The 14,229-nt window shown below is 39.4% G+C and overlaps 2 protein-coding genes across 2 annotated transcripts; one reads left to right on the forward strand and one right to left on the reverse strand.

The window, feature by feature from the left end:
- The first annotated feature begins 533 nt into the window (after positions 1-533).
- Positions 534-7,618, forward strand: LOC108345265 (uncharacterized). Its single transcript, XM_052867506.1, has 7 exons — positions 534-977; positions 1,068-1,145; positions 1,355-1,412; positions 3,881-3,933; positions 6,388-6,580; positions 6,741-7,171; positions 7,391-7,618. Exons 1-7 carry the CDS (start codon positions 645-647, stop codon positions 7,616-7,618), a joined length of 1,374 nt encoding a protein of 457 aa, XP_052723466.1. The 5' UTR covers positions 534-644.
- A 3,514-nt stretch (positions 7,619-11,132) lies between these two features.
- On the reverse strand, positions 11,133-13,627 carry LOC108344561 (pentatricopeptide repeat-containing protein At3g62890). Its single transcript, XM_017582995.2, has one exon. The coding sequence runs from the start codon at positions 13,565-13,567 to the stop codon at positions 11,357-11,359; it is 2,211 nt and encodes a 736-aa protein (XP_017438484.2). The 5' UTR covers positions 13,568-13,627; the 3' UTR covers positions 11,133-11,356.
- Between the last annotated feature and the right edge of the window lie 602 nt (positions 13,628-14,229).

Below are 14,229 nucleotides of genomic sequence, written 5' to 3' on the forward strand. Positions count from 1 at the left end.
TAGGCCGTGAGTCCTTTGGGAAGAACGATACTTGGTCTTACCAAGTTTATTACTTGAACGATTCGGTCATACTTGCCGATTGAAAAACAAGTTTGTGACATCATATTTTGGTGTTCATAAATTTGTCCATCAGATAGCTTCTGTTTCGGTGTAGATGTTTTCCAGTGTGTCTTTGTTGCTCCTGGCTGTTTGGGACGCTTGCTCTTCTCCAATTGTTGTTGTTCATACTCGCCAAAGGAGGGGGAGGTACCTGCAAAGATACTCCGACGCTCAAGTCAGATGTGAGTTATGGAGCCTCAGCTCTCAAGAGAGTGATTATGATACTGCTCTGAAATATTATTTAGGGTCTCTAGAACATAGAGAGAACGTACCTAGACCTTTGCCCTGTTACTGTATTTATAGACGAATAACCTTACCTAAAAATCTGGTTAGTTACTCATAAATATCTTTAACCGCTTAAAATATCTAAGATATTTTATCTAATAAATATCTTACTACATAACACCTGGAATTCAGCCTTTTTTTTTCTAAAACAAATAAGGTTTGTATTGGTGGCAGCTGCATGAGTCAACCTGGTATTTAGTCGGGTGTTCAACGCGGTTTAAGGTGGTTAGACTAAGTGTTGTGGTTGTGTTATTGTTCACATGGAGAGAATGAATAGTGGGGGTTCTTCAATCAGAAGACGTTCATTAAGCATATCAAGTCACGTAAGTTATCATATAGAAAATGATGGTGAGAATGAGAGTGTTTCAGAGGCTGGAGACATTGGAGATAGAGCTCTTGGAAGCAGGAGGTTTAGTGAGAGCAACAGTTTCCGTTTGTCCTTTAACAACAGGTCAAAAAAAGAAGTTGTTGTTTCCATTGCAGATGAACACAGATCGCATCCCAATTCCTCTGTTGGGCCTTTGCCTCCTGTCTTCACATCCCTTTCCCCACTTTCCACTAATGGAATTGTAGGTTTTGAAGACATAGAACATGTGAGGTTCAACGCTTGATTGTCATGTAGTCCCGAGATTTTTGGTTTCTGTAATTTGGTTATTAATTAACCATATGTTCTATATTTTTAGGACCCTCCTAAAGGTTTGCCAGAGTTGATGGACTATACTTCGTGTTTGGTTCATTTAGCAGTTTTTGGAATTCTTGGGGTAATATCTCCTAAACTTTTGCTTGATGTGTTAGATATGGCTAACTTGTTGGTGCAGAATGGATTACTAGCATTTCCCATTGTTTCGATTCAGAATTCTATTGCCGATTGAGAGGATATGGCAAATCTCAGTTGTGACAATGAGTTTATATTATGACATGCAGTTATTCGCAAAAATCTAATACACAAACTGCAAAAAACACTATGCAGGTCTTAACGAGATATTTACTGCAGAAGTTATTTGGCCCTAGGGTTGCCCAGGTGACAAGTGTAACATCCCAAAATACAGTAATCACTATATAATAGAATTAATTACATTTAATAGTAAAACAATGCAGTCTTACACTAAAATTAGAGTTCATAAACCAAAAGGCTTTAATTACAGAATTCCATACATTAATTCAGAACTAATAGAAGTTCAGGACGAACGGTTTTACAAAATCAAATAACCGAACGTTCAAAAACTAAAAAGCTAACATCTAAATTAAACGAACGCTCTAGGGCTCGGCTTTGACTTCCACGTCTATCAGGTTTTATTCTTCGATAACGTCTTCTAGCAATGCCTCGCCTTCTGCTCACATCCACACGGATGATCATTGCAATGACAGGACGGACGTACAAGGACGAGACAACACAAGGAAAAACGAAGGGTAAGCTTATGTAATTTAATTCATACATCAACATTTAAATCAAACATTCCAAACACACAAGAATATTTCAACACATATAAAACCATACGAAATCTATCACTAGACGGACCGTCCGGACTGTATGAATCTGTGTAGCTACAAGCGTTCTTGCACCCGGGTGATGTAGTAACTGGGATACACTCAACAGCTGCCACCCGAGGTTAGCCCTATCCAAAGTACCCCTAAGGACTAGGACCTCTTGTCGTTCCCACACATGACCTACCCCCCTCTACGTGAGGACGAGTACTCACGGAACATCAGGATGAACTGCCAACATTAGCATAACCACAGTCATACTTTACCAATTCCAATATTCAATGCATGAGTCGTTCCTCCCCGGAACGCTCGTTCAAAATCCATAGTCGTATTTTCATCCCATATAATGTTCACTCTTTACAATCCTTTACTTTATTCTCATTTTCATCATTAATTACAACGGCACAAAATAACGAACGTTCAGCCCTCTTCAGAATGAGGACGAACGTCAATGATGAGACCAATGACTCTTCCGTTCGGAACAGAATAAGACTAAGAGAATTACTTTTAGATTTGAGAAATGGATTGATTAAACTAGGTAAATCTGTGACGAACGGTAATTACCATGTGAGTCAGTTAAATGAACTAACTCTCTTGAGTTCAAACCAATACTCTAAGAAATAAGTCGAATAGGGAGGTATTAGTCTAGGTCCAATGTAAGGAGAAAATAAAGATGTTTAAGGCTATCTTTGGAATAGTCCACATATGGAAATCCAATGCCAGTAGATGACCGAACATGGGAACAAGGGAAATATTATTACAGTTGAACGAACGCTATTTTATCAAGGTTGATTATACAATAGTACGAGCACTTAGGACGGACGCTAGGTGTAGAACCGAGCGCTATTTAGTACGAACGCTAGGTATAAGACCGAACGTTACTTATTACGAACGCTAGGTGTAAGACCGAGCGTTAATTATTCTTAAAGTACAAGTTATATATTACTTTATTTCGAAGATCAGGGTACGAGTATGCTGAGCCGAACGCTCAGTCATAGTATTTCCACGTGAGGATATTCGTTCTCGACACGAGTTCTTTCCAAATGAAAGAATTACAATTTTTAACAATTTACTAGAGAAACCGAACGGTAAAGGACCGTTCGATGACGAACGTACATTTTCTTAGAGAGAATTTCATATTCCATTTTTCATCTGTTTCTAACTCAAAATTCATCACATATTTCATATCTTATAACTTCATATCAATTATCAATTCACATACTTTATAGGATTCATATTAACAATTCATACTCCACAATAATTGTCCATATTCCCATTCATACATATCAACCATCATCATACAATACAACCAGCATGTACCACATACATTCAGTCAATAACAGACGCTCATATAGAAAGACAACATACGAATATCAATTAAATTAAATAAGCTTCCCTTACCTGGATCAGTGGTGAACGTCCTAAGAGTATGATTTTGATTCGTCCAACTACAGCTTTCTACCCTCAACGATTTTCTTAATTTCTCCAACTAAGTCTAACCATCAGAAAATACAGAAGAATTTAGATTATACCCTTGCATGCAACCAAATCTTGGTTTTGCATGTAACCCAGAAACGAACGGCTAAGGTCGAGAACTTACCAGTTTCAGAATCTAGATCTGTTCGGTCCAAATTGAAGCTTACGGCGTCGGGATTACTTCTATGGTTTCTGAATGATGAACGGAGAAGAGAAAGGGTAAGTTTCAGTAGAGAGAAGGAAGAGGTTTCTAGAGGGAAGGAGGAGGAAATGAAAAGTCAGTTTTTCAGGAAGAAGAAGGGTGCATGTAGAGAGTGGGAAGAAGGTTTTCAGAAAATCATTTTTCTTCCCAAGGTAAAACGGACGTGCACTCCCATACGGACACCTGTCTTCCACTACTGACTTCAGAATGTTCCATTTTGACACTTGGCAATTGTGCGTCAGAGTTTGTGAGTGCGTTTTTAAGGTACCTAAGTAGGGTTTTGGGAGTAATTAATGAGATTTGACAGGTGGGTTTTTGGGTTAAATTTCCAAGGTCTTACAACAAGCGACCAAACCATTCTTTATGTTGATCTTTCTTCTAATATGGTGGGTTCCCTTTTCCATCTTCAATATTGTGTGTCTTGGTTACCAACAAATTTTGATGGGTTCACAAAGACTAACACTCCATAGTTGTTTTGATGGCCAGGAACATAAGTTTCAGACATTGTGGTAGTAACTTGCTTAAAAGAACAAGGTTTAATGTCTCCGTAGGTCCCTATTTTGGTCATGAATTTCAAATAGGTCCTTTTTCTTTTCGGCGTATCAATTGAATCTTGTTTTTGTAAAATTAAATCAATTACAGGCCTGCCGTTAAATTGGACAAACAGCCGTTACAGTATTGGTTACGTGGCATGGTCAATGCAGTTAATAAGCAGACGTGGCATTTAAAAGCATTTTTGTATTAAATAAAGAAGAAGGAACAATATTGGGTAGAAAAAAGAAAAAATTAAAGGGCAAGACGTTTTAATTGGGGAATGCAACTGAGGTTGAGGGAAAAAATTGGGGGTTTTTTATTATTAGGGTTCGCGTGAGGGAAGAAAAATCGCGATCTTTGTTCGAGCTGAAGCAGCAAGGTTCGTCGGTGAAGAAGAAGTAGTTGGAAGCGGCAGAGTGCGGGGTTCGTGTCTCGGTAGGTCAGGTGTGGGTCCTTTATTGATGAGAAACTACAATATTCGGTGGTGGTCCCCCAAAGCAACCTAAGAACCAATCATGCCATCATCACAGTTATCTGAAGTGTGTATGAATGACCAGGAAGCTCAACTTAAGGATCTTATTATGTAATAGTCTAAGGAACAATGTTTATGGTTTTACTGCTATGTAATTTAATGAATGACAATGATGCCAACTATGTATGGTTTTGGATGTATTACAATGTTTTGGATATATTAGAATTTCCTTCTTTGACGTCTTAAATATTACAATGACCAGGAACTGTATTTCCATTGCTGTATCACTAAAGCATAAGTACTGTTTTTTAATAGTTTGGTGGGCACAATTATGTCTAGAAATTTTTGCAGGTCTTATATCTTATACTGTATATGTTAGGGTATAAGGTGGGAGGTAATGAGAAGGAGAAGAAAGGTAGGAGGGAAGTGAGGCTGAACGATATCGATCGTAAAGGTCGAACGTTGGAAGACAGAGAGCACATGTTAGGGGCTGGAAACTGTACAAGAGAAGAAGGTGTAGGAGGGAGAGAGAGGGGGACCGAACGGTAGAAGGTGGGGAGCTATGTGACCGAACGGTAGAGGGAGGACGACCAGACCGAACGGTCGAGAATAGGGAGGTAGTTGGACGAGCGATAGAGGAGGGTGGACGACCAGACCGAACGATCGTGAGCAGGGAGGTAGTTGGACGAGCGGTATACGAGGGAGGACGACCAGACCGAACGATAGAAGGTGGGGAGCTATGTGACCGAACGGTAGAGGGAGGACGACTAGACCGAATGGTTGGGAACAGGGAGGTAGTTGGACGAGCGATAGAGGAGGATGGACGACCAGACCGAACGGTCGTGAGCAGGGAGGTAGTTGGACGAGAGGTAGATGAGGGAGGACGACCAGCTCCAGAATTGCTTCCCTCTGTTCTTAGCAGTTCTAGCTGTTCTTACCAGGGAGGTAGTTGTACTGAATTATTATTAAATGTGATTATTCTATTATATAGTTTATGGTTGTATTTTTGGGATGTCACATTAGTGGTATTAGAGCAAAACAACGAACTTTCATTCAATTTAATCACAGCAAACATCATGCATTATACTCATGCAGTCAAATAACGAACGTTCATACAACACAACATCATACCAGTTAAATTAAATAAGCTTCCCTTACCTCTAAAGCGTGACCGAACGTCCACAGACGCAAAAATACTATTTCCTCACTACAGATTCTGTTTGTCAACGCTGGTTAACTCAAACTACAACCAGTGACACCCGATACTATCAGATCTCCCCCATTTTATGAATGAAAATCAACGTACGAACCCAGAACTGGGTTTGCATGTTTGTAAAACGAACGACAGAATGAAGGCAACGACTTACCAACCCAGCTTCACAAACCGAACGGTTTCTCTAGAAGCCCTTGATGCCGTGAGTCCTTCTACGGTACCGGAATACTGATCGGAGGAGAAGGAGAGAAATGATTCCTTCGAAACGTGAAAACAGGGGTGCGCGCAGAGAGTGGAGAATATTTCTGAAATTCTCAGTTTTGCTTCCCACTCCCGTCGAACGCACGTCCACTCTCTAGCAGACACGTGCTTTCCACTACTGGTTTCCACTACCGGTTTCTAACTCCCCTCGGCGTGCGACACCTGGCGTTCGTTAGTGGAGTGTTAGGCTCTACGGTCGCCACGTGCGTTGCTGAGGTGTCTCGCTCTCCGGCTGCCACGCGTACTCCACCAACGCTCATCATTTCCGAGGCCTGACAGAAGTACTGTCAGAAATTTTGGTATTCACTTGTGAGGAAGCTGATTCAGACAATCTAATGCAAATTTTGACATTGTTTCCAGATTGGTTCGTTTCTTATGGGTTGGTTTGGTGTGGTATTCAAAGGAAACATATCTCAAGTGTCAGAGCATCTAGCTATAGCAATAACAACTGGTTACTTAGGAAGCCTTACAACCTTCAGTGGTTGGAATCAAAAAATGCTTGAACTCAGTGTTTCCGAGCATTGGCTCTTCGCTTCACTTGGCTTTATATTAGGTAAATGGGTGTATTGATAGTTCTGTTTGTTCTAAGCTTGTTGTTTCATGCAAATGATTTTTCTGTTTATATTTATCCCTAGTGGATGAGTTGATGATTTTATTTCCTCATGATTGCTCAATTGATAAGATGAATTTGTTTTACAATTACAAATTTTCAGGTTTATTTCTCATTGCCTATTCCATCCAGTTTGGGATTGAAACTGCCAAGGGTTTTAGGTGGCTCCTCCACCGGCTGGGTATTAGTTCGGGAAAAGATGTTAATAAGATAAACTGTAGACTAGACAGCTACCATCGTCAGTTGATAGTTATGGTGATGTTCATGGTTATATTAGGCATATTGTGGGGTGTAAGTGGTGCATTAGTAAAAGCTGAGTTCAAGCACGGTGGTAATTCTGCACAGTTATGGTTTGCTTGCATGGTTGGACCCATGGGTGTGTGGATTAGATGGTTCTTAGAAGGGTTAAACGGGCGTGGATTGGGAAAGGAAGGGTTGTTTAAATGGATTCCATTCGGGACTCTAATTGCCAATGTATCAGCAGCTTGTATTATGGCTGCACTTGCCAGTGTGAAAAACGCAATAAGTTTTTTTGTCATCATTCATGTTCAAGTCCCTTCTAACTGCCTTGTCCAATCTCTAAGCTAGAATTGATAGACTCACAGGTTCCGAATTAGATATGATAGTAAGATTTATCTGTGTTGGGAAATTGGCTTTTTCTGAATTTCTTTGGAGAATACTATGATTAATTCTTGCCCTTATGACTATTATATTTTACATAAATCATGAACATTATTTACTTGCCTGATGCAGGTGAACACCAGAGATTGTGATACTGTTGTAGCAGGAATACAGTTTGGCCTAATAGGGTGCTTGAGCATTGTCTCTACTTTTGCTGCTGAGTTCAATGCAATGAGAGAAAGCAGTCATCCTTGGAGAGCCTATGCCTATGCCGTTATCACAGTTTGTGTTTCATTCTCTTTGGGAATACTAATATACTGCATCCATGTCTGGACAAAGGGGTTTAACATTGACACGTAGCAATTGAATAAGGCAACCTTGTTTAGGAAACAAATTTTCTTTTTCTTTTTTGCTGAGAATGGGTTGGCAGTTCAGAGAAGTAGAGTAATGTGTCTATACTATTCTTCATAGTGAGATCTGTCAATTTTATGATTGGCTGTTAAACGGGAATTTGAGCAGATAGGTCACTTCTTACTAATATAGATGCCATTTCTTGATGTAAAAAAGCAAACAGAGGAAGTGTGAAAACGTTTCAATCCTGTTAGAAATTCATCATTAACTTGAGTTTTCACAAAATTGTGGTATTGTAGGAGTAGATACAACTGAATGGAAGGTGTTCATGGAATCCGTATTGTTGACTATTCAATCAATTTTTCTGCATAATTAGCAAAGATGCTACAAGTGCCAATCATTCTTTGTTGGATCGTTACAATAATATCACAGGCTTTGATCAGTGCCCAAGAAATGTAATGGTATTGAGATATTACAATCCAAATGAATAAGACATATTTGAATCACTAAAAATATGCATAGATGAATTAAGAACTGTCAAACCACGGTAGAATGATCAAATCTGCACTCAAAACCTAGAACTGGACAACACCAGTCCAACTCTAGCGTGACAGCTTTGATAGTAAGGGTGTTCGTGTGGTCTGATATGCAGAATGGCTTTATATGCTATGCTATGGATTGAATCATGATATCAACATGCAAATAGGTTTATAACAATGCTAATGGTACTTTAAAACAGAATTTACGAAAAAACCAAGTGCAGACTTCCTAAATTCAGAAAATCATCTAACTTGAAAAACTGGAAAATTGAGTACTAATCCTAGAATCTAATGTAGAAATAACCACAAAAAATAGATTGAAACTATAAATAAGCAGCAGAAACTAAAATTCAACATTTAAACCAAAGCTAGAGCCGAGTGGCGCGAGAGTTAACTATAAAAACTGATTAATCTGAACTAAAACTGAAATCTAATGATTGGAACAAATTTATTATTATGAAAGGAAGTAGAGGAATGCAAATTTGATGAAAAACATATTAAAGAACCAAAAATCACAAAACAGGTTGAACTTCAGCGTAGCTAAGTGTTTGCTCTAAACCAGAAAGTGAAAATCCTATTCAAGTTCATTTAACTCTCAATCTTACTTGCTAATGTTCATTTCTTAAATCCTTGGAGTATAGAAATCACTTTGGATTCACCAGTATCTCAGCATGGATCCATAACCGAGGCTAGTAAGGTGCAAGAATGAAAATCAAATGTTCAAGAGTAGAAAATTTATATTCTGACTCAAAAGTAAGGAAACATATCCGAGACATTGAATTAAAATTGCAATTGAGTAAAAAGCATTAAGAGATTAACATGATTGAATTGCATATCAGAAAACAATGCAAAACTGAATTAAAAGCAAAATTAACTTGAATTGAATGAAACTTGATGCGAACAGTACAATCACCGAAGCCCTTTGGTGTCTAGCTCATTTTGGAGTCTTAGGCAACCAGAAATCTCTAGAGAAAACTATTCTAAAAACTGAGAAATCTAAAAATATGATTCGTCCCTCTTTCAAGTTTAAGATCCAAGCCTTGTATATGCTTCTAGAAGTCCAAGCCTATAAAACTGGAAAACAGCCTAGAACTGGTCATAGGAACTGCCAATAGCAAGTAAAACTTATGTAGAAACTACCTAGCCTAGCCTAGTCTAACTATACAAATCACCTAAGTAGCAAGTAACTAGAGCAGCTCTCCTCAAAAGCTACTGGCTGGCACAGGTTTCTTCAAAGTGCATAATCTGTCTATTGGAGTTCTTCATAGCTGGTAGCAGGTCATCACTTCAGGATCAGCAGGTTGCAAGTCTTGGTCAGCTTCTCTGCTTCAAAATTACCTCTGCCAGCACATTTCTCTAACAAGTCCAAACTCCAGCAGATTAAAGCTCCCATGGCAAGCTTCTCATGTGAGCACATTCAAATACAGCTGGTCAGGTTCAGCACACTTTCTTCAGCAACTTATATCACCGGAAGACTGCTCACTGTACATACTTTCACAGAATCAAAACCACCAGCTGGACATATCGTCTCAAATGTACTGCACCTTCAATTATCAGCACCTAAAATCTCAATTTAAACAATTGAATTCTACGTAAAAAAATAGAAGTAAAAGCTGGCTTGAAATACTTATATTGACTAAAAAAACGCAAACTAAAATCTACATTAAAGATTAAGAATCAAATCTAACTTTTACTATTTATAAGACTACAAAAATCTATTAATTCAGAAACTAACTATCTAAAAACAATGAGTTCAAACACTAAAATCACCAAGCTGAGAAATGATGAAAGGCTATCAAAACTAAATTCTACTAACCACAGAACTGAATTCTACAATTGCAATTAAAATTGAAGCTAAGCTAAACTGAAAGCTACACTATATTACTTACAAAGACTAGAAGTCTACCAATTTAGAAACTAAACTAAAACTCCTATCTACAAACAAATATTTAACACATTTTAAGAAAAACTAAGAATTAAGGGAACGAAACTAAATCTGATCTAAAACTAAGAAATTAAAGACAAAAGGTAACATAAAGAGATGCATCAAACCGAGACTCATCAGCCTGTCCACAAAATTGTTGTTTAATCTTTGTTTATTTTCATCTAGTGAAACATTTATTTTGCATTTTTCATTGATCATTAGATGTCACCAAAAGAAAGTAGTATTTATTTGCGCAATAATACTCTCGTACTACATATTCTTTTAGATTTTAGACAAACATGTACAACCATGTATATTTTCTTTTGGCGTAAATAAATGAGTTCAACACAAATAATAGTTCTGCCTCCATAAGCTTGCACCTTTCGGTTTCCTCCTTCCATCTTGATCTAGGCTTGGGTAAACTTCCCACCTTGGCTGCCAAGAACCACCACCAACCTTTATAGAAACCACCCCACCACCTGAAAGCCTCAGTTACCTTGTTCAAATACCTTCAAACCTTCATCAGACTCCAAGAATACCACCCTTTTGTCGAGGCCCTCTTGAACCAAAAGAAAACCAAGAACTAATCCGAGAAGCCATCCTTGCTCCTTTCCTAGTCATGCCTAATCTGTGTGCTAGTTTATCAACCAAGGAACCTGTTCAAAGGGTCAGACCCACCCTCATTGGTCCAAGAAGGTCTCCATCACTCACCCGGAAAACCTATTCCATTAGTCCAAGAAACCTATTACAAGCCTAAGGAAAGAGCTTGCTTCAAAAAACAAGTACAATAGATGAGTTCCACTATAAACTCAATTGCTCAGGAATAGTCACTGAACCAAAGGCAATGGAGATTGATCGAGATTTTTTGGATTTTTGCAAACTTTCCCAAAGGCCAACCGCTGAATGCAAACTCAATTAACATTGGCAGAAGTATCATTTCTCTTCAGAATCTTGGAGTGATATTATCTTGGATTATAAGGTATTCTCTACCTGTCATTCTTTGCCAACAAGATCACAAAAATGAACAAAATTTGATTCCATAGCAAGGCAAACCAAATCGTGAAAATCTTAAATTCCACATGCTTTGATATTTGAGTCAACAATGAAAAAATTGAGTACATGTTCCTTACACGTAAAATACTCATTCACTTAATAGCCACTACGGTTTTGTTACCAAAAATCCATGCAGGAACAAGATCCACGCCTAAAGTGGTGAAAGCGATGACGATCCCTTACCACAATTTCGCGATCAAATCCTTTGGAGATTAACTTTACAACAGCGTGTCAATCATTACAAATTCGCAAGTTCTTCATAACTCTAATTGGAGTTGGTGGAGCAATAGTGATAAGTCCAAAGGCGACTGCAAGTTTCTCACTGTGCTTGAAAAGTGCAGTTTCCTTCTCTTCATCGTCTATGTCTAGTGAAATCTCACTTGTGGTTGGTACATAACCCTCAATCTTTAATTTTGCTGACACTTCATCTAACATGTGCTCAATATCACTTATTTGTGGGTGGGTCTTATCTCCAACCAAAAATTCATGAACTATCCCATTTGCTTCAATCATGCTACAACCAGGTGTCTTTACCACCCCATGTTGTGCCATAATTCCCCGAATTTCAAGAACATTGCTCCAGTTTCCTTTTGAAGCATATATATTTGACAATAATACATGGAAACCATCATGGTTAGGCTGAAGCTGAATAAGTTTTCTTCCCACCCTCTCTCCCATTTCATTGTCATGGTGTTTTCTACAAGCCCCAAGCAAGGCACCCCAAGTGGCAACATCAGGTGCCATTGGCATACTCTCAATCAGCTCCGCCGCTTCTTTAAGCAAACCTGCCTGTCCAAAAAGATCAACCATGCATCCGTAGTGCTTAATATTAGGCTCTATTTTGTGTTCGTTGATCATGGAATTAAAGTAGTGACGCCCCTCATTGACTAGGCCCATGTGCCGACAGGCCCCAAGAACTCCCATAAATGTTATCTCATTAGGAAGTGTCTTCGTTTTTTTCATATCTGCAAACATGCGGAGTGACTGTTCTACCAAACCATTCATTTCCAACCCAAGAATGATTGCATTCCAGGTAGAAACCCCATTTTCCTCCATCGCGTAGAAAACCTCCAATGCATTTTCCACACACCCGCATTTCACATACATGTCTATAAGAGTCGTGCTCAGAATAGTATTAACCTGTAATTTATTTATATTTATATAAGCATGAATCCATTTCCCTATGTCCAAAGCAGCCAGATGGGTGCAAGCCGAGATGGCACTAACTAAAGCAGTTTCGTCGGGCTTGACTCCATGAAGCTGCATTTCTTGGAACAATGCCAAAGCCTCTGAAAAACATTCATGTTGAGCATAACCAGATATCATGGAACTCCAAGACACAACCTCCTTCTCCGCCATGGAATAAAACAACTTCTCAGCATCTTCAATTGAACCACACCTCAAGTACCCAGAAATCATCGAGTTCCAAGATATTTGATCCAAGAAAACACCACCATCATCAAAAATTCTTTGCGCATCCACTATCTCCCCACAACTAGAGTACAAATGTATCAAAGCATTCTTAAGACTAACATAATCCTCAACCCCAACTTTCGCCGCCAAACCATGCACCAACCTCCCCATCTCAGCATTCAAAATTCGCGAACACGCGGATACAACACTAACCACAACGATCTCATCCACTGTCACCCCACTCGCCTTCATCTCTACAAACAAAACCAACGCCTCCTCACACATCTCATTCTGCTCATAACAAGAAACCATCGCATTCCACGACACCATGTCCATATCCCTCCCTTGAACCTTATCAAGAATCCGCCGCGCCTTCTTCACACACCTCTTCTTTCCAAAGAGCACAATCATGGAATTCGAAGCAATGGTGTTCCTCTCTGGCATTCCCCTATACACACGTTCCGCCTCCTCCACATTTCCCGCCTGAACATACCCTGCCAAAACAGTATTCCAAGATACCAAATCCCAGACAGGACTTTCCTCAAACACCTGGCGCGCACTGGACATCCTCCCACATATAGCATACAAGTTGATCAGCGTGTTCCGGACGTACACATCTTGATGAAAACCAAACCTCACGACATGTGCGTGCAGCTCCCTTCCCTCGAACTCGGACACCCGGGCAGCGCAACATTGAAGAAGAATTGGGTAGGTATAGTTATCGGGTTTTGCGTGTTTCGCAAGGAAGAGCTTGTAGAGTGTGATGGCTTGGTGAGGGTTGTTTTGGAGTTCGAAGTGGGCGCGCATGATGGTGTTCCATGTGAAGGGGTTGGGGTTGTGAAGATGGTCAAAGATTCGGAGGGAATAGTCGAAGGGAACGAGAGAGGAGCGAGTAAAGAAGTTTATGAGTTTGCTTGCGGTGTAGGGGTCTGAGATGAGGCCGGTGAGGATCGTTTGTGAGAGAATCTCTCTGAAGTGCCTCGGCCATTGGCACCGCTGCAATGCTGCGTCTAACGTCCACACCTTCATGCTTCGTCTCCTGCTTCATACTTCAACTCACACGCATCTTCATTTGCTGCATAACTTCATCAGGCTGTTGTTTTCACAAGAAATAATTAAATAATTTTTTTCATAAATTTAAATGTAGTATGTAACATCCTAAAAATATAGCAATAACCATATAATAGAATATTAACATTTAATAATAACTCAGATCAGTCTTATCATTAAAAGAGAGTACGGTTATGGCCGAACGGCCTTACATAGCTTGCCAAAAGTAAACTGTACAAGATTCAAAGGAAACATGATCGAACGGCTTACAAAAGCCAAATTACCGATCGGTCAAATAACAAAACAGAAAGAAAGTGATCGAACGGTCACTTTATGCTAAACTACTAACTACAACCGAATGTCCTACTGTTCGGCCTTTACTTCCACATCTACGAGGTTCGCGTCTTCCAAAAATTCTTCTTCCAACGCCTCTTCAAGAAGTGCGTCTCCCTCTGCTCACATCCACACGGATGATCATCGCAACGACAAGACGAACGTACAGGACAGGACAACACAAGGAAAACACAAGGTAAGCTTATGTAATTTAATTTAGTTGTCAAGCATACAATTCATACATCAACACACATATGAAATTAACAATACACTTAACACAAGGCCTACTACTAGACCGACTGTCCGGA

Source organism: Vigna angularis, chromosome 8, assembly GCF_016808095.1.
Source record: "Vigna angularis cultivar LongXiaoDou No.4 chromosome 8, ASM1680809v1, whole genome shotgun sequence".
In the NCBI taxonomy this organism is placed as follows: domain Eukaryota; kingdom Viridiplantae; phylum Streptophyta; class Magnoliopsida; order Fabales; family Fabaceae; genus Vigna; species Vigna angularis.